The sequence below is a fragment of the Melanotaenia boesemani genome, chromosome 11, assembly GCF_017639745.1.
Source record: "Melanotaenia boesemani isolate fMelBoe1 chromosome 11, fMelBoe1.pri, whole genome shotgun sequence".
In the NCBI taxonomy this organism is placed as follows: domain Eukaryota; kingdom Metazoa; phylum Chordata; class Actinopteri; order Atheriniformes; family Melanotaeniidae; genus Melanotaenia; species Melanotaenia boesemani.
Genome location: NC_055692.1, coordinates 29,867,211 through 29,886,489, shown reverse-complemented (window position 1 = coordinate 29,886,489; position 19,279 = coordinate 29,867,211). Strand labels below are relative to the sequence as shown.

The 19,279-nt window shown below is 37.7% G+C and overlaps 1 protein-coding gene across 11 annotated transcripts in view; it reads left to right on the top strand.

The window, feature by feature from the left end:
• Nucleotides 1–4,969: 4,969 nt before the first annotated feature.
• Nucleotides 4,970–19,279, top strand: part of LOC121648341 (citron Rho-interacting kinase) — a 42,681-nt gene continuing 28,371 nt past the window's right edge. For 2 of the 11 annotated variants that reach the window (XM_041998362.1, XM_041998361.1), the window contains exons 1-8: nucleotides 4,977–5,349; nucleotides 10,468–10,611; nucleotides 12,447–12,566; nucleotides 16,497–16,667; nucleotides 16,840–16,893; nucleotides 17,007–17,060; nucleotides 17,589–17,729; nucleotides 18,758–18,883. In XM_041998362.1, coding sequence (XP_041854296.1) covers nucleotides 5,272–5,349; nucleotides 10,468–10,611; nucleotides 12,447–12,566; nucleotides 16,497–16,667; nucleotides 16,840–16,893; nucleotides 17,007–17,060; nucleotides 17,589–17,729; nucleotides 18,758–18,883 — 888 coding nt within the window. In that variant the 5' untranslated portion in view covers nucleotides 4,977–5,271. Of the gene's footprint in view, nucleotides 5,350–8,888; nucleotides 9,013–9,245; nucleotides 9,270–10,467; nucleotides 10,612–12,446; nucleotides 12,567–16,496; nucleotides 16,668–16,839; nucleotides 16,894–17,006; nucleotides 17,061–17,588; nucleotides 17,730–18,757; nucleotides 18,884–19,279 lie in introns of all 11 variants that reach the window. The other 9 variants (XM_041998366.1, XM_041998364.1, XM_041998372.1 and 6 more) reach the window with 7 other exon arrangements.

Sequence of the window (19,279 nt, the reverse complement as noted above, 5' to 3'; positions counted from 1 at the left end):
TCTTTCCCTTCCTGAATGCGCGTTCCCGCCACGTTAGTGACGGCAACTGAAACCTGTTACAAAGAGTAATCTGATTGGCTGAAAATGATAGCGCCATATTTTGGTGCTTCTCACTGATTTCTGTGAAATCCAGTTAAAGAGCACGTGAGGAGATAAAATAAGGACATATTGCGGCTGGAACTGGTGCACTAAGAAATAACAAATTTGTGATGTTAAATATGAATATGTTAAAGAAAACATTATAAACAACAGTCATAGAAGGGGTCATTTTGTTTTCTCTGTGGTTGGCTGATCATTTTTATAATAAATTACAAAAAAAGGACAGAAACAACTTAGCAAATGAATTGAAAAATACATGTGTATAAACCTGAACCAAAAACAAGTATTTGTTGTCCAGCTACTTTTTCAAATTTTGATAATTTCATTATTGTTATTAATTGTCATGTCAGCCATTAAACAATTATTATTGATGTTCAATGGGAAAGAAAAAGCAAAGAACTTTTTCTCTTGCTTTTTTTTCTTACTGCAAGCTTTAAAGGGTTAAGAATAGTTTTGAGTTTCAGCCTGAACCACGAATATGTGAATGTTTTGGGGTATATATTTACACACATTTAGACTATTTTAGGAAAATTCTCTAAATATATTTAGTTAGATTTAATTCTCCTTTCAACAAGCTTCCTCCAAAAAAGGGTTCAGAGACCATTTGTTGAAGAAAATGCCAATATTTCTTAAATTGTTCACAGAAATTTGGTAAAAATGAACCACAAGCAGAACCTCAGATATATTTTATGGTAAAATTTTCTCAAAGAAAAAAAAGGTAAAAGTAAAGTAGCTCATTTATAATTAGAGGATGAACAAAAGATTAAGATAATTTTAAAGAAAACATTTAGGTTATTGTGAAAGGTAAAGGTTTAAATGTACTTAGCAGATTAAAATCCTCTCAGATATTCTAGTCTGCGTGTGTTTGTGAGTATGATGGGGGTGGGATGGATATGAGATGAGGGTAGCAGGAGGAGGAAGGGGGTGGGCAATGAATGATTACAAACAAAGCCTTTAGAGCTGATAAACTAAAGGCACAAAAGAAGTGGGTCACAGCCAGCTTGTCCACCAGAGCCCCCTTTATGGGCTGAAGGGGGTCACACAGTGGATCATGGATGATTTCCTCAGAGCACATTAAAATCTTGCTGCTTTGATAAAACCGCTAAGCTGAATCAATTTAGCAGCCTACCTTATCCTTATTAGTGTAATGCCACGAGTTGTTGACAAATGTCACAAACAACAACAACACAGACATAAAGAATACAAAAGAACTGTTTTACAGTTCATTTTAATACAAACAGTATTTATAATTAAATTTAAGCTAAATTAAAGCAAAATTAGCAAATTTTTTTTTAGTTGCAGGAAAATATGTGGTGACTCCACGCAGACTGTGATAATCAGTGACAGATATGATGATATCCACCCACAGGAGCTTTATTAAAGTCAACGGCGCCCTCTGTCTAAAGAAAACATTATTACAGCCACATTCCCTTAACTATGAATAAACGATTGTCACCAAGAGCCCACCTCACCTTTCCTAAACATTAGATAAGCTCTGAAAAGTGGACTGCTTTCCGGTTACTGTTCAAAGTGATAAATGCTTTAAAAATAGGACTCTGCTCCCCTTTCATCATGTGGTGCTTTTTCTTTTTTACACACAGTAAGTAATCAGTTTTAGATTCCCTCCAACAGCAGCGCCTTCTGCATAGTGATTGTTGAGAAAAAATATCTTGAGCAGCATCTTAAAAGAAATGGCTGTTCTAGTTAGTTGATTATGTAATATCATTTCTTAGTCAGACAGACCTGCTCTGCCTTTTCTCACCTAATGCAAGGTTTGGCTTCATGTTATGTAACAAAATCAGGCTATTTAAACCTCTAGATTGCAGTATTTTTCTCTGGCAGCCCTACCCTTATATATACATGACAGAAAACCCAGGATATAGGGATGGGGCTGGTATGACATGTTGCCAGTGGATGGCAGTGTTCATGTACTGATACTTCTGAGATGACTAGGAAAGCTTTCTGACGAGATTCTGCTCCATCCGAACATTTGAGCTTTACCCTGTTGACAGTGTTTGCCATTGCTGTTGATATAAACTATATAACATTATGTAGAAGATAAAAATATATATAAAAAAACTCCCAGAACACAAGAATACCATGTTTGTATGTTAAAGAATTTGTCTCTGAAGGAATCTCTAACTAATTATTCCAGTAGCTTCGAATACAGTAAGATTGCAGTGAAAACCGCCTGTAGTTTTCCGTTTTCAGGTCAGAATTAAGCTGTGATTGGTCTTTGGGAAATACAGTACCTAGTTGCTAGGTAACATCAGGATTGTGTGCTGAGCAGCAGCCCAGTACAACAAATCACTTTGAAAATGCAGTCCTTTTCTGATGTCAGTAAATGATCTTGCCTGAGATGTCACGTTCGACATCAACAACATTACATCAGCTTCACTGAACTGACTTATCGGTGTTGAGTGTGTTGGATTTAGATGGAGAATCGTGTTCTTGTAGATGTATAACCGCGCTGGTTACTCGAACATGTTACATATCAGCTGTGAGGGTGTGAAAAAGTGTCTGGCTGAGTCGTCAGAAACTCTAGCAGCACGCTGCATTATGCAACAAGATAAAAATAGATCTGTTTATTAACCACTGCACTTTTTCCTTCAGGATGGTTAATGATCAATAAGGAAGCTCCTCTTTGAAGCCTCAGTGTCTCTCCTCCATGGTTATGAATCTTAAGGTTTCTTTAAAAGGCTTTTGGCTTTTGTTATATGTGGCAGGTGATGACCTCATACAGGGTGATCTATCTAATCAGACGCACTTTTCTTGGATGCGTGTTAGTCCAATCATACATTCCTCTTCAGCAACAAATCTTCTTCTATGAATAAAAATCTTGAAAGTGCTCGTTAGTCCTGGGATATCAGCATCTTTGCTTATTTTCTATTCTGTAGAATAAAATATAAGCAAAGATGGTAATTCAGGTGACAAAAGTACAGAAGAAACAATGATGAAGATGGAGGTTTGATGGGATTCCAGGTGGGAATGAGCTGCTTCAGCCTTTGGGACAAAAAGACATCAACCCCAGATTTCACAAACCTATGTTTCATAAATCTGGTTCCTGAAGGGCTCTTCAAAACTCTTCTTTGGATGTTGGCTGCCTTGTACAAAATCTTATCAAGAACCAGTAAAAAGGAAACAGAAAGTTAGAAGCCTGTCTTTTCTGACTTTCTTACAATCTTTTAAAGTTGTCTTTGTACCTGAGGAAAGTGATCAGGTTTTAACGCTTTGTTACCAGCAGTCTGTAAAAAAAAGAAACGTCATTTGCTCCCATTTATTTAACTGGATCTGTGAAAAAATTCCAAAAATAACAAGTTTTACTGATTAAAATATTAATTTTTGCACCATGAAGTTGATTCTCAAAGAATTAGAAGCTGGAAACTTGTAGCTATCGCAGCATTGTATGCAGTATGTCCTTAAAACCTGAGGAAACTGGACAAGTTGAAGACAAAAAAGAAGTGTCATTCCTAAAAAGTAAAAATTAAATCTATCTACAGTATTTGAACAGGATCTGAAAGTGGTGTCCTTAAGAAAGAGGAAAAAATCCACCAAAGACCTGACACAGGACCTGAGAGATGCATCTGGGCGTCAGGTGATCCATTTACTGTTCACTGAAGCTTCAACAGAAATGGTTTCCTTGTAGGTTGGCTGTCAGAAAACATTTTTAACAAAGAGAAACAAGGAGAAAAGGCCAAGGACACAAGAGCTGGACTGAAAATAAGTAGCAACAGGTCTGATGGAGTGATAAATCCTCCCCAGAGCCTGGAAGCAGTGTGCAATCATCTTGAAAGAAAATAGAACAAAAGGCAGAAACATCAAAAAAAAAAAAAAAAAAAAGCTTTGGAAAGCCGTTCACATGGCCAGACTGTGTTGAAGAATAAAGCTGTTCATCATGAATATGGACTTTCAAGCTCGGCTGACTTGCACAAAATTCTGTTTTTGTCTTATTACTGGATTATTATTTATGTTTGCATTTTTCTACAAAATCTTGTTAAAAGCCAGTAAAAAGGAAACTTTCTTTATATTCAGTTAGCGCGTAGCCAGACTGTCTTGCAACTTTTAAAACCGGTCTTGTTCTTCTTCTTCTTTCTGACTGTCTTTCTTTAGAAATAGTTTTCTTTCTCTCATTTTCAGTCCAGTCTTTGTACCTGATCATTTTTAAAGAGAAATGATCAGTTTTGAATACATGTTTGCATTTGTTTGCATTTTTCCAATAAATTCCCGCATGTAATTCCCATTTTTCTGGTAGTAATTAAGAAATTAGGGCTTGCTTTTGACCAATAGGCGAGTTCTGCCCGCCACTGTCTGCCAGTGATTACTGTAACACTCATTGATTGTACGGTGAGGTGTTCTCACCTTCTAAACATTTTGTCCCTTCTGCCTTGCTGATGTAATTCTGTTTGCCAGGTTAGGTTCTGCCATCTGTTGCTGAGTCTGTAATTTTTCACTGTGTGTAGATTGAAAGTCAGTATCACAGTGACGTGTCACTTGGCTTACATCAGCATGAAAACAAGAAGTCTCAATTTGTGTGTTAGACACTGTGAACCTTGTTAGGCTGTGACACAACACGTACGGTTATGTAGTACAGGTTAAATGAGTCTGACTTTTCATGGAGAAAATGTTTTTATAATCCATGTTTGTGATGTATGCTTGTAGATTTCTGTTTGCTTGTAGATGGCAGAAGTTTGATGTTATGGTGAAACACTGCTGCTTTTCCAAAGGGAGCTCAGTAAGAGTCAGTGTACTTAAAAATATGCAACATAGTCTAAGTTGTCTCAAGAAACTGAAATGAATGTAGTTAGTTTGCAATGCAGCATAGAGTAATGTGATTAGTGGCAGCTGCGGCATTATAGGAAAAGAGGAAAGATTTAAGGGGGTGGTGGTAAGGGTGAGCTGGTGACAAAGACGAGAGAGAGTGAGAGCTTACAGTATGCGATCACTGTTCTGCTGCATTACTCTACAATGCAATTTCTACGTCGTCCTCTCCCTCCCTCATTCCTCTCTGTAAGCAGTAATCTCCGCTCACTCTCGCTGCCTCGCAGCTCTCTGCCCTGCCACAACGCATCTCTCCCATCGGCTCTACTTTTCCCCCACTGAGGATGACATCCACAAATTTGATGAACCAGCGAAGCTCTCATTCTGGTTGGAGGCTACCAAGGGAGACCCCACATGAACGGGCTTACTGGACAAGGAGGTGCCGCGTCTAAGGAGCTTCACAGAAAACCAATCAGCTCTGCTTATCTCTGGGTAAGTGCTGTACTCTTCTACTTAAATAAGAAGAAACTAGGATCCTTGCTGTAGAGGTCTGAACTGTCACCATGCTTGTTATTTTCCTCCATCAGCATGTTGGAACTATGATTAAACAGACTGACACTAGAGTGATGAAATACAGTAACTAAGGTAGCACAGAGCTTTTGCAGCAGCTGTATCTCATCTATCAGAGCTGAGCCATATTCTTGGTCACGACACTGAAATGCTGTGTCTTTGTTTTCCGTCTCTCCCCATTGCTGTGTTTACTGAAGCACACACTCATACAGGCTGCTAACATTTCCTTAAGTGATATTCAAACTCTCCACTGTGTGTAGATGATCATAATAAAACCACACCAGGTGGTTTTCCTTCCCAGGAACATGATTAATATATACAAGACTGAAGAAGTTCTGAGACAAAGTTTACCGGAAGGTGTTTCAAGCAGGGATTATTTTTTTTTATTATCTCTGCTCACTTCAAGCATCCACCTCATGAGGGTTTGGAGAAGTTGGAGGGTTAAGATTTACTGCAGAAAGGAGGCTGAAATCTCAACGAAGAAAAAGTATAAGAAGATGAAGACTGTGGTTGGAGGAAAGTATCTCTATGGTAACAGCAGTTTTTGCCAAGGGGAGAGGAGAGGTGAATGAAGCTTGCTGCTTCTTTCTGGCATCTATTCAGCTGGATCATGCATTACAGTACAGACAGGACTTTTTCAGGCAGAGCAAAACAGAATAATAATGAAGAGAGAAAATAATTCAAGATGTAGATCATATTAATAGACAGTGTAACAAATATCTTAATAAGGAGTATGCTTCAGTTTTCTCTGAAATACTCATTGAATTTAATCTAAAATGCTTAAACGTTTGTTATTATGTCTGTTCATGTTTAACCTCAAGTTACCTCTTTAAGTAGGCAGAAAAAATTGGTTGATTGCAAATAGGGAAAGAAATACACTTGATTACAGTCTGAAAGGAAGTGTGTCTCTACAGAGGAGATCTGTCAATGCTAATGTGAGTAGTGATGAGAGAGCTCCACTGCTCCACAGCCACAAGTGTCATTTTCCCAAAAGGCTTCTTCAGAAGCCCACACCGATCCTCTTTGTCATCAGGATTTGTGATATAACGATGGGCTGGATTTTTCAAGAGCTTTTCTAAGTGCCCAGTATACTTTTACAGATTGTGATGTTCACTCAACTCAACCACTGCAGATGAATACTTCAGCGACAGAGTATTCAAGTGGCAGTCTGTGGCACTGATAGCAAATAAGAGTGTTTGCAGTGGCACCGTGTTATGCAGGAGGTCAGAATGCAACAGCTGTGTGAGAGTTCAAGAAGAATAACGGCCTAATGGGATAATTGTAGCATTAGCTGATTGGGTTAGCAATCATGCATCACAGCATGTTTCACAGGATTCCTAAAATCATTTTACCATAGCCACTAAACACTGCTTTTTGGAAAGAGAAGCTTAGTAGTACCATTATATTTATTTATTTTTACAGCTTTAGGGTTGAGTTTTGTTGTTTGTTCTAGGTTGATTCTGCATTGCATGGATAAGAATCCTCATAGACTTACCTGGTTTGCATTTACCTAAACTTGAAAAATATGTCAGCAGAAAACTATGGACTCTTCGAATGAATCAGGTAATTGCAGAAACCTGAGGTACTCAGTCTTTCTTGAACAATTGTGTGTTTCTAATTTGTTCTTGTCACAACAATAGGCATAAAATGTCACTTGGTACTTGTAGAGAGGATGACCTGAAAGATCAAACTAGAGGGGATGAGATGGAAGAGAAGAGTGAGATAGAGAGGTATCTGTGCCACTACAGCGTTTCAACAGGTCTGTGATTCACTGCTGCCTACAGCCCATACAGTAACATTGGCCCCTGGTCACCCAGACTGAATGTAGAGCAACACCATGACTAGGATGCAACCTCTCTCCACTCTCCTCCTCTTCAACAACTCTGACTCACAGCCCAGCACACATTATTCAACCCACGAAAAAGAGCTCCTCGACTGGGTTGGAAACCGATGTTCTTCTGTTAATGTTGTCGATGAGCTCTCATAAACTAGTATTGTTCAAATGTGTCTGATTGCAGGTGCTTGCACAGATTGCAAAACTCCTCTTTATGCTAATGTTTTTTGGGGATTTGGAAATGTTTAAAGTTAGTGTAGCAGAAGTTTGGACATGTTCAGTTAATACAGCCTCATCAGATCAGTGGTCAAACCGTCTCTAAAACAGTTGTAATGAGCTGTTAAAAGTAGTTATTAGTGATTGCTTTTGGGGAGTTAATTATTGCAGAGGAGGAGCCCAGCTGCACAGTCTGTTAGCTCAGCTCATTATGGGCAGTCAGCTAGCTCTTGAATCTGGAAGGAAGACAGCCAGATCTGTTTCCCATCTGGTGCCTCATGCTAGGATGGCACCCCTAGCCTCCAACTTTACCACTGGCTGGCTGTTGCGGAAGTTGTCCACATTGTTATGAAGTAAACAACACTAAATCATGCAGTGTTGTCATTGTTTCAGCGTTTAAAGATGCATGAGATTCATTTAAGGTGTTTAAGGGCTAAAAAACATTGTTTGGGGGCCGCACCAACAAAAACAAATCAGCTTGTCTAAACTACCTGACCACCAACAGACACGCATATGCTTTAACATTTAATCTAAAAGCGGGAGCATGGGCCACTGATGTCATGTTCTTACAAGATGGGGATCAGCAGTGGCATGAGAAAGCTCACCTCGCCTAATGCTTCACTCATGCATCATCACTGATTACAAGCCACCTGCTCCGCCATCATGTCATGCCAATGAAAGTGGAACTCCAGGCGTTATTGTAATGCAGCTTGGGCACATGCTGATCTGCATGTTGTGTTACTGAACATCTAAACCCCTCATCCTTCTCAGCCCCTCTCGAAGCTTCATGATTGCATCTGCCACATTTTTGGGCAAATATTAGTAAACAGCACAGTAATCTGCGTAGAAGAAGAACACAGCAAGAGGCAATGTGCATGTTTTTGTTTTTTTGTTTTTTTTTTTTTTGCAAGTACAGTCTTGCAACAGTAAAAACATATTTAAGCCTGAGTTGAGCATGTTACAGTCAGGAGGAGTGGGAGGTGAGCCTGTGCTTTTAATAGACATTCTCTCTGTCGCTCATTCTTCTCCCTGCTTCTTGATCACAAAAGCTGCCAAATATATCCAGTGGTGGTAAAGGAGGCTGTTGTATGAACACAAGCGGGCTATTCATAGTCTCCACTGAGAAAGGAAATGATTGGTTAGGTCAGAATAGTACGGGTTCCTAGTTATTTATTACTGAATGTCTCATTTGTCAACATTATCTGTGTGATCATGTCAGATTTAAGTTTTCACATCTAAATGAGAAGGTTTATTCATTATTTGAATCTTCAATGCATGACTCTCATACATAAAAAGAAGTTTTTATATAATAATACTGAGCCAGCCGTTCAGTTTTAAAGAGAGGCTCAAAAATAATCACATATTTTTCCTTATATATGCAACCTTCTTTTGCTCTCTCCTGTCCTTACAGATTAGTGATCACATCCATCAGCTCTCAAGAAAAGACCAGCTCCTTTGGAAAATTTTGATTACTTTTAAAACGCAACACAGTGGGTAATTACTGGACAAATGTCACAGGTATTACTCCTCTGATGGTAAGAGTTTGTTTCTAGAGGGAGCTAAATCAGCTGTCTCTGTCAGTTTGACTTCACACTTTAGCTGAGCTGTTGTGTATTTTCTATGTTTCTTCTTCACATCACTCCGTGACTGTGACGATGGGGCCGTCCATTAAAAATTAAACAACTTTAAAAGTGCAGCTGCTCAATGCATGTTTTGTGATTCCTTGCAAGACTTGACGACACACAATAATGACCTTATATGTTTTCAGCCTGCACATGGTGGTGATGTGTGTGTGAGCATGTCTCTTCTTTCTAACTATGTGTTATTTTTGCCATGCCGTGCACCAAGTGCTGTGACAATATGTGACTGTGGTGTCAGTCCTGCTGCCCTTGTGATGCTTCAACAACAAATCTACCAACAATACCAATGGCATGTGCCACCAAACCAATAAATGCTCACACATATCTACATAAAACTGCAGGAATATTTGGGGCTTCTGAGGGTTGCAAAACTCATAAGAACGAACAAAATAAAATTCAGTTTCACTCTTCTATTCAGAGACTTGGTCTACTTCCTTGATGGGTGGCTCTGTAATAATCAAGTTTATGTTTTGTTCATTGCGTATCTGCTTTTAAAAAACATGTGTTTCAAATCTCAAGCTCTTGATCAGAACTTACTGGATCGATCAGGAGATTCAGTTTATTCGAAGTTTGTTCAAGATATTTCAAAACAAAAGTCCATTTACAATTTAAGATTCAAGGCATTTTTTTTAAAACTGGTTGTTTTCTCAGATCTTAAATAACTGGAATGAATGAGTTTAATTTGAAATCTGAAATAAAAGTTAAGTAGTCTTCACTTAGGTAATGTTGTCAAATGGAGAAATTGTATCAGGCCACTTGGACTTGTATGAAATTCAGTTAGTATAACATCAATTCATATATTCTGGTAATTAACTGAAGTGACCGTGGCTTATTAATTCTAAATTTATGGACATATGACCTTGTAAACTACATCTTCTGAGCTGAGTTGTCTTCAGCACACCAGCTCCTGACAAATATTTGCCTCGCTTCAATTTCAGAGTAAATTTCTATTTGGAAAACTTAACTAACACACATTATTCAAACATCTCCATTTAGATAACACCAAATTGATGAGTCTGCAGTGGTTTTTATTATTTAACTGTAAACTGGCACCACGTGTAGGTTTGACTTTACCTTTGATAAACTGACTCTAAAACCTTTTAAATTTAGGTCAAATTTGAAATATAATGTCATTACTACATATCATCAACACATAAAGGCAACTGAAATTGTTGAGGTCGACAGTTTTAATAGTTCAAATCCTCTTAGTTTGCTCATATTGCTGCATGTAGCTATAATGGTGCTAATGTTGTTGTCAGAAGAAATCTTGTCAAGTTGTTTGAATTAATGTAGAATTAATACAGAATTGTCAGTGAGAAACTTTGGTTCATGCTATGCTCCTTTTTCCAGGTTGAGCAAGAGATTTCACTGGTCCAGAGGAAGATGTCTGACCTCGAGTCAGTGCTCCAGCAGAAGGACATAGAGCTGAAGGCCTCAGAGACTCAGAGGACAATCTTGGAACAGGACCTGGCAACTTACATCACAGAATGCAGTGTGAGTAAATCTGTAGTTATAAAAGTGGACACCATTTGGATGATTTAGGTAGTATTTTTGACATATTGTTGGTATACATACACACACACACACACACACACACACATATATATATATATATATATATATATATATATATATATATATATATATATATATATATATATATATTTTAAAGATATGACATGGCATGATATATATATATATATGACTTTTTTTTTTTTTTTGTTAATCTCCAAAATCCATTATTATAATCACAGGATTCAAGGTATTTTGTATTAAAATGTGCCATCCCTGCCTTATATGGGATTCTTGCTGCCCGTCAGTCACGTGTCTTTTTTGTTGTAATTTATGTTTCATGATAAACTGAAACAGTGGTTCTCAAACTTTTTCTGCCGTGCCCCTTTTGGAGGAATAAACATTCCCAGGCCCCTCTTTCATCCCAGTTACCTGTTTCTCCATATCTCTCTCTTTCTTTTCTCTCTTTGATGCGTTCAGTAAACCCTGATCTGTATGTGCTGCGGTTCTTCTTCTTCTTCTTTATATTTTTTTTCATGTTGAGAAAAACAAATTGGTGCATTACTGCCACAAAGTGGTCTGGAGTTTGGACCAGAATGTTTCCAAGAACCCAAGCTGTCAAGACATTAGTTTGTCTGCTACATTTTCCCAATAAGATGTGCCCCCCTGTCATGTTGTCGCACTCCCCCAGGGGGCTCACCCCTGGTTTGAGAACCACTGCTCTAAATGCTTTGAGTTAATAAAAGGTCTGGGCTGCGAGAAGATCAGTCCTGCAAATGAACTCTTCTTCCGTCACCCATAATGTTGTAACAGATGCAGTATGCTTTGCTAAACTACGCAAGGCCTTCCCTGATAAAGACATCATCACATGTTGCTGTTTCATCGTTAATGGAATCTTTCCAAATGCAATTTTTCAGCTTCATGGACATGAGCGCACCCCCCACATTTTTTTATAGAATGCAGGTTTTTTAACTGTGCACTGATAACACATACGTTCAGAAGTCTGACAAAAGAAAAGTTTCCCACTCAGTCTAAGTCTATTTTAAATTAGCTTTGGCCTAGTCTGGTCTTCTGGATCAAATTAGCATATGGCCACTTCTTTGCATGGAGAGTGTTTTAACTTGTATTTACGTTCATCAGAACCTAATATCGATTTCCTGCTATGTCTCTTGCAGAGACGTCTCACAACTACATCTGATGATATTATGGTTCAAGATGGAATACTCAAAGACTTAGTAATCTTATATCAAGGAACATTATTTTCAAATTGCACCTGAATATTTTAAATGCCATTTTTTTTCAGATTTCTGAAACTCTGCCTTGCTTGAATTCTGAGACTCGGTCTCTCTAAGGTGCTCTTTGTAAACAAAATCATGTGACTAATTAGTGCAATATGTTCATAGTGTTGTTTCAAGAATTAGGATGTTTCTTTTTGTATCACTTATTTTTCCAGCCTTTTGTTCTCTCCATCTAAGCTTCTTAAAGACATGTTGCCATTAAACTTGAATCAAGATGAGCTCATGTTTTTTCATAAAATAGTAAAATGTCTCACTTTCAACACTGGATATGTTTTCTGATCTTTGTTGTAAATTAAATATTGGTTTCTGTGATTTGCAGATCATCACATTTTTTTTATTTACATTTTATACAACATCCCACTTTTGTTGCAGTTGGGGTTTTATTGACTTTGGTGCCCACATTAAACTAACTAAATATATATAGAGAGCCAGTCAAATGTTTGGACAAACTCTCCTGTTAAATCTAATGAGAAAGTGTGTCCAAACATTTGACTGGTTCTGTATCTGTCACGGTTTCAGAGCCTAAAGCGCAGTTTGGAACAAGCACGTATGGAAGTGTCCCAAGAGGACGATAAAGCACTGCAGCTCCTCCATGACATCCGGGAGCAGAGCAACAAACTTCAAGAGATCAAAGAACAGGTAGGACAACATCTTAGCTGTAACAAACTGCAGGTAGGTCAGCAGATTGATATACATTCTTCATTCCTGGCGTTATATGCTCAAAGATAAATTATTCATAAGAAACTTGTGAGTACACTCAGGCAAATCAGTAATTGGCAACTAATGTTGTTAAATTGAATTTCATCAGTTTTGTTCATCTGAGTGAATCCTTTAAACTTTGCCATGTATAACATACAAAAAGCCTCAAAATCTCAGTTTTTAAAAGAACTCAGTAACATCATTTTTTTATGTTTGCACTGAAAGGGAATACCTTGATTCCCAAAGCAGAAATGTGCAAAGAATGATTTTATTTTTCATACAGAAGCAGATTATGAGTATCTTCTAATGGCAGCCAAATATAGCAGGTCAAGTCACCAAAGCCAAATGTGTGGGTTATAAGTGTTAATTAGACAAGCACATGATGTTGGAACCTCTCCTCGCTCTGCGTGCAGTCAGTACATTATCAAATACCTAGAGCATGTGCAGAGATGCCACATGTTGCAGAAGCCTTTTTATGGAAATGATGTGGTCCCACTTCTTCGTAGTCCTATAAATCTAGGATCATGGATTGTTTAACTGTGGCTATTAGAATATATCTAGTTCAGTTTTCTGTAAAAAGTACAAAGATTGAGTTTCTGCTTGAGAAGTTCAATGCAAATCCCTTTGAAATCACTTCATACATACAGTATTGACTACTGTATATGAATAAATAAAAAGAAAAGTGATGAGTATGAGACATGCAAGTGTTTGTGTGAGCACAGTGTGACTGTATTGCATGACATGCTGCCAGCTGCGAGAATAAGGCTGCTACAGAACTGGTAGTTTAGTAGATAAAGAGCATAAAATCACCTTGCTGCCATTACGCATCATTTAAAGGAAAAAAAAAGGTAAAAAGGTTTTTTTTCCTGCCTACACTAATGCTGGTAACCAAGCTCTGAATACATTGTGCAGTGGTTGCCATGGTGATGAGAGCCCTATACCTAGAGTGTGGAGAGCACTGATGCAGTGGGCAGACTGTTGTGATGAGGTGCTGTGGCCTTACTGCTTATACTGTTACAAAAACAATTATTGACCATCACTTTTTACGCAACCTGTGTAAAAACATGAATTTGTGAAAGATTACAACTCGTTCATCATGATGCTTAACTGTGCTTCTGACAATTAAAAAAAATTTTTTTTACCTGCATTTAAATTTACAAGCATGTAGCTTTAGAAAAGTAAAAAAGAAGCTAATGCTAAATAACTTTTTCTAAACATTTTTATTCTGTAATTGTAAGAGCAGTGAATTTAATCTACCCTCAATAAAACAGACTGTCACATAATTTTTTACAATCAAACATGTTTTCAGACTTCCAATTTAAACAGGCTGCCCAGAAATGATGGCGTCACCTTAAAACTCAGTTATCCAGACCTGCTGCGTCTTTGGGCTCTCTCCAAGAGCTCTGTGCTTCATGTTTACAACAAATAATAATTTACACACACAGGCACTTTTTTACAGTTAACTCTCAAAGGTTGTTCCGATACAGACAAAAATGTTGTAGAAATATTTTGTGAAAAAAGACTGACAGGAATGGTTAAATCCTCCTTTGTAACACATGTATCACACACACCCATCAATTTGAGGCACGATTAAAGCAAAAAAGAGTCTGCAGCTTCAAATTTATGAGGATAGTTTTCTGCTTATGCCTGTTGTATTTCTCTGTGTTAACTTTGTTGCCTCTCAGCAGGGTATTCAAAGCAACAAAATCCAGCATTTCATCTTGAAAAGCATCTGTCTCCCACGCTCTGTCATATGACTGCAGTATTTATCATTTTCATGCAGAAACCATGCAGTGTTGGCTCAACAAAGTCTACAGATTGGGGATAGATTTATGTTCAGAGACAATTAGGGAATCCGTGCCAAAGCCAGTGAGACCTGCAACCATTTACAAATACGATCAAAAGATCTTAAGACAGGAAACAGGAGGAAAATCGTTCATACACTTTGCAATACTTGAATGTTAAAGCAAGACTGCAGAAACAAATCAATCCTGAAAAAGATAAGTGGTGTTCTTGACACATCAGGGTGTGAGATGATATAAACGTGCATGTCAACACTGCTTCAGATCACACATAAAAAAAAAAAAAAATGATGCTTTGCAGTCATTAATATATTGCTGATAATACCATGGATAATGAGTGGATAGGTGAATAATGACTGATTTGAAGGGTTTCCTTTTCTAGACACTAAATCTCTAAAGCTGCAGTGTGAAACGATAGCATTAAAAGTGGAAGTTCAGTTTTGCAACTGAAGCATTTTTCACAGCATCAGAGGTGCGCTGACAATCTCTGCAACATAGCTAATAATTCATTTTGTCCGCTTCGCTTCCACGTTGCAAATCTGTTTATTTAAATGTCTATAAATAATTTCATAACGTATGCATCTTAAAAATAATCTTTTTAATGAATGTGTCTGAGTTCCACAGAAATATCAACAGATCTGCTGATGTTCTGTTTGCGTTGCCCAAATGACAGATGACCGTGTGACATAGGCCACATGTTCATTTACATGCAGAGCAGGTAACTTAGATCTGGTCATGAGACAAGGACACCTGTGAGGAGGGGTTGCATCAACAGGACCCCTTATGGATGATAGCTCCTCCAATCATAACAGCTACACTACCAGTCAAAGGTTTGGTACCCACTGGATTTAATGGGAAAGGATGTCTAAACCTTTGACTGGTGGTGTATGTTTTTTTTGTTTGCTGTACTATTGCTTTTTTATACAACACTGTAGTTGATGACAGGAAATTGGTTGCTTTATTGGTTCTGTGATCATCTCTTAGCTTTGTTGTTTCATTTAGATTGATGGTAGTCCCCAAGATGGAAAACTAACCTAAATAATGATTTCTCAATGGTGTTTTTTTCTTACACTTTCATTGCCAGAATTGTTTTTTTTTTTTTTTGTATGGATGCAGATGCAACAGAGAAGGAGGAATAGTTTAGTAAATTTAGGATTTTAGCTACATACTTTGTCCAAAGTCCAGGTGTGGAACATCTAGGGTGACCTGTTAGTAGAAATGCAAAACAATGTCCATATACTTTCAGTATAGTAGAACTGAATGAAAATAAGTAATGTTAAAAACTTATTACCCCAGATGGAGCCATTTATACTCAAATACTCTGTGGCCCCGTCGTTTTGCCATATTTTACGGCCATCTTTCTACAGTAGCTCAAAAGGGACAAACCAAACACTACTGAGCAGGCAATTTAATGTTTTCTCCAGGACTCACATAGTTTCAGTTTTTAGGAACATATGAGGTGAAAAATCATTTCTCAGTTTTAACATTTTACATGTTGTATTATTTTAGTTAAAAATGTGGTTTGAATTATCTGCAGAGGATGAAGCACACAAGCCCAGTTAACGGATAAAATGGGATTCAAGCTGAGTTTTAGGTAAATAAAGGTCATGGACCAAGACAATTTCTTTCATTTTTCCTACATAAATTACATTCTTTCAGTAGCTCGGAGTACAGAATTAGGGGCAGTGGCTCAGCATCATGCCTGACGCTATCTGCTTTACTTGTTCTAATCTGTTTTGGCTGAGCATTGGTCTCTCTGGATGTAAAAGGATGCTACTTTCTATTAGACTGATGGACAGGCTGGTGTGTCCCATGAACAGATGAGGTAGTTACATCTGTTATGCTGTGAGTAATTATTGTTCAAGTGACATGTAAGTGACACTGGCATACTGGCTTTTTCAAGGTGTGCTCTTTTTCTGTTACAAGTGATGCATAACAGGAACCTCATCTTCAGCAGTATTCTTGTTGTTAACTTGGAATAGTTATTTTTGTTCACTCAGTCCTCAGAGCTGGTCTTCCTCTGTCCTCTTTGCTAAACTCATGCAAGTTTTCTGTTGCCTTTGTACAGGAATATCATGCTCAGCTGGAGGAGATGCGAGTTTCCGTCAGACAGCTGGAGGAGGACCTGTCTGCAGCCCGTCGCCGTAGCGACCTGTATGAGGCTGAGCTGAAAGAGTCTCGACAGGCCAATGAGGAGCTGAAGAGGAAGGCTGCAGACTACCAGCATAGGATACAGAAGGTCCTCACTGTTACTGAAGCAGTTACTTATTTATAAGCTAAATGGAAAAGTTTTTTTTTTTTTTACAAATAGCTTATGTCTGTTGAACCAGTAGTACAAGTTTTTATAGTTATTCATATTCAGTTGAATAGACTATTCTTAGAAAGATGTGAGTGAGTTTTTATCTTCACAGGCCAAAGAGCAAGGCAAAGCAGAAGTAGAGGAGATGGTTGCCAAGCTGGAAAAGGTAGTTTATCAAGTTGGTTAATTATTATTAAACTGTTGAAAAGGTGGAAATTAAAATAATTTCTGTCTTCTTCTCTTTTTAACCTGTCAAACTGATGATGTTGTGCTGCTCAGGCCAGTGTTGAGCAGCAGACAAAGATCCAGGACCTACAAGAGAAGCTTGCCAAGGTAGAATATATTTGCTGGGAAGATAAATGAATAATTTATCACCTTCTGCCTCTAAAAGCAACAGCGGTTAACAGATGGATGTATTAATTCCCTTTATAGCCTTCGTGACCTTCTTCTCATTCTCTTGGAATCGCTGCTATTCAAGTCTGTGGTCAAAGGACAATTAAATCATCTTTTAACAACAGAGTTACATCTCAGCTACCAGCAGACTAACAGTTTGCCTCATTAAATCAGCTCAATTCTACTTTTTTCTTATAAATGAATATTTAAAAGCCCTTTTTCTGAGCTAAAAGCTGTGGTGCTGATGTTGATGTCCATTTAGGTCTACATTTGATCCATACAGACAAGTTATTTCAGTAGCATGTAGCAGGTCACTTCTTTAATGATTTCAAACAGTAATGTCCAGTAGTTTTAAGGATTTATTAAAAATATAGACAGATAATCTATCAATAAACAGTAAAATTTATAAACATGGAAAAATTCAAACAAAGAAACATACTAGTGACTCATTTATGTATATTTGTTCAGGCACTGAAGGCCAGTGCTGAGGCAACTGACCTTCTTCAGAGTCTCAGAGTAGTCAAAGAGCGCCTGGAGCGGGATCTAGAGAGGCTTCAGAATAAGGAAGACTCCAGCGACAGCCTGCGCAGGCGTCTCCGTGAGACTGAGGTACTTTTACGGCTCGGATCTCTTACGAACAGTACACTTTCATTCAGCCATACATATGTTTGCTCATCTTCTATCTGCTCCTTCTCAGTATTCATGTATTAGGTTATTTGTTGCACTGCACTGTTATACAACTCTTCATTGAAAGTAGTACATAAATAAATCTGGTTCCGGCCTCTAGAAAGCACAAAGAGCACATATATTTAATTTGAACCCTTGTGCTGTGACCACATGACAGCATTTGACTTTTTGTATTTTCCGTCCATTTTGCTGCCCAGTTTTTTTTAATCCAACAGGGTGAAACTGTCCATTAAAACGCATTAAATGAATAAAAAAAAACATTGTTTGGTTCAAAGCCTCAAATGAATTAAGTTGTTTTTTGCTAATTTCTCTTAAAGCTCTTTTTAATAATTATGATAGATATGATAAAGTTCATTAAGCTGCATGTGTGAAGGATTTTTGCATCTGAACTGGGACTTACTGCTTCATCTTTTGATATAATTAGATCATATTATATGATGATATTTATATGTAGTAAATCTCATAATGAGGAATATCTGAACATACCTGAGCCTTTCTCCACTCAACACAATGTGCAGGTGAGCAGATAACAAGCAGGGGACACATTTATCATTCTCAGCATGGTCTTACAAGCATCGCACCTGTTTTATTGGTTCTACCGACTTTAATAAGATCTGATATAATTTAAAATATAAAGATAAAATAAAAAAGACATTAACTATTTGTCATGTGCGTATGTTCTTTTAAAGCACTTTGAATCAGGAAAGATGTGCATCAGTTTTATAAATGGTGCATGTCAGTTTATTATGTGGGAGAAAAAATATTCAGGGTCAAATTTGCTGAGCTTCAAAGCTTCCCATCATTTCACAAAAATGCAACTGAGCAAAGCCACTGGATTCCAGCTCTGCTGTCATTTTGTCCAAAAAGTGTCGATCTTAAAGCTGTTTCACAACTAAAACAAATATTCACTTAGTTAGGTTTTGTGAATGACTTTTCTTTGTTGTCTGCAGGATGGAAGGAAGACTTTGGAGAACCAGGTGAAAAGGTTGGAGATTGTTGAACGCAGAGAGACGAAGCTGAAAGATGAGCTGCAGAGCAAGGCCCAGCAGATTCAGCAGATGACAGATAAGATTCTGGTAACCCACCTATCATCTCATGTGCAGGGATAAATATAAAACTGAAGCTTTCAAAACTGAACAAACAGATCCAGACAATGGGTTTAACTTTTGCATCCTTTTATAAAACAGTCAAATGTACATATAAATTAATACAGCTAAATTTCCCATAAACCCAACATGGGTCACATATGTTTCTACTTCCTTAGTCAGACAGCTAAATGCTTTAGAAATGGTGACTGAGAAGTTTAGTAAAATTCAGATTTTATAACTGGAGCATCATCTGGCAAAATCTCTTTCTAAGGAACTTAAAGACTTGTGTGGAGTGAATTCGGATATAATTATATGGCTGAAGATCTGCCACAGAGAAAGTTAGAAGCAGCAGAAAGTCAAACATTTATGGTGGTTCAAATAACT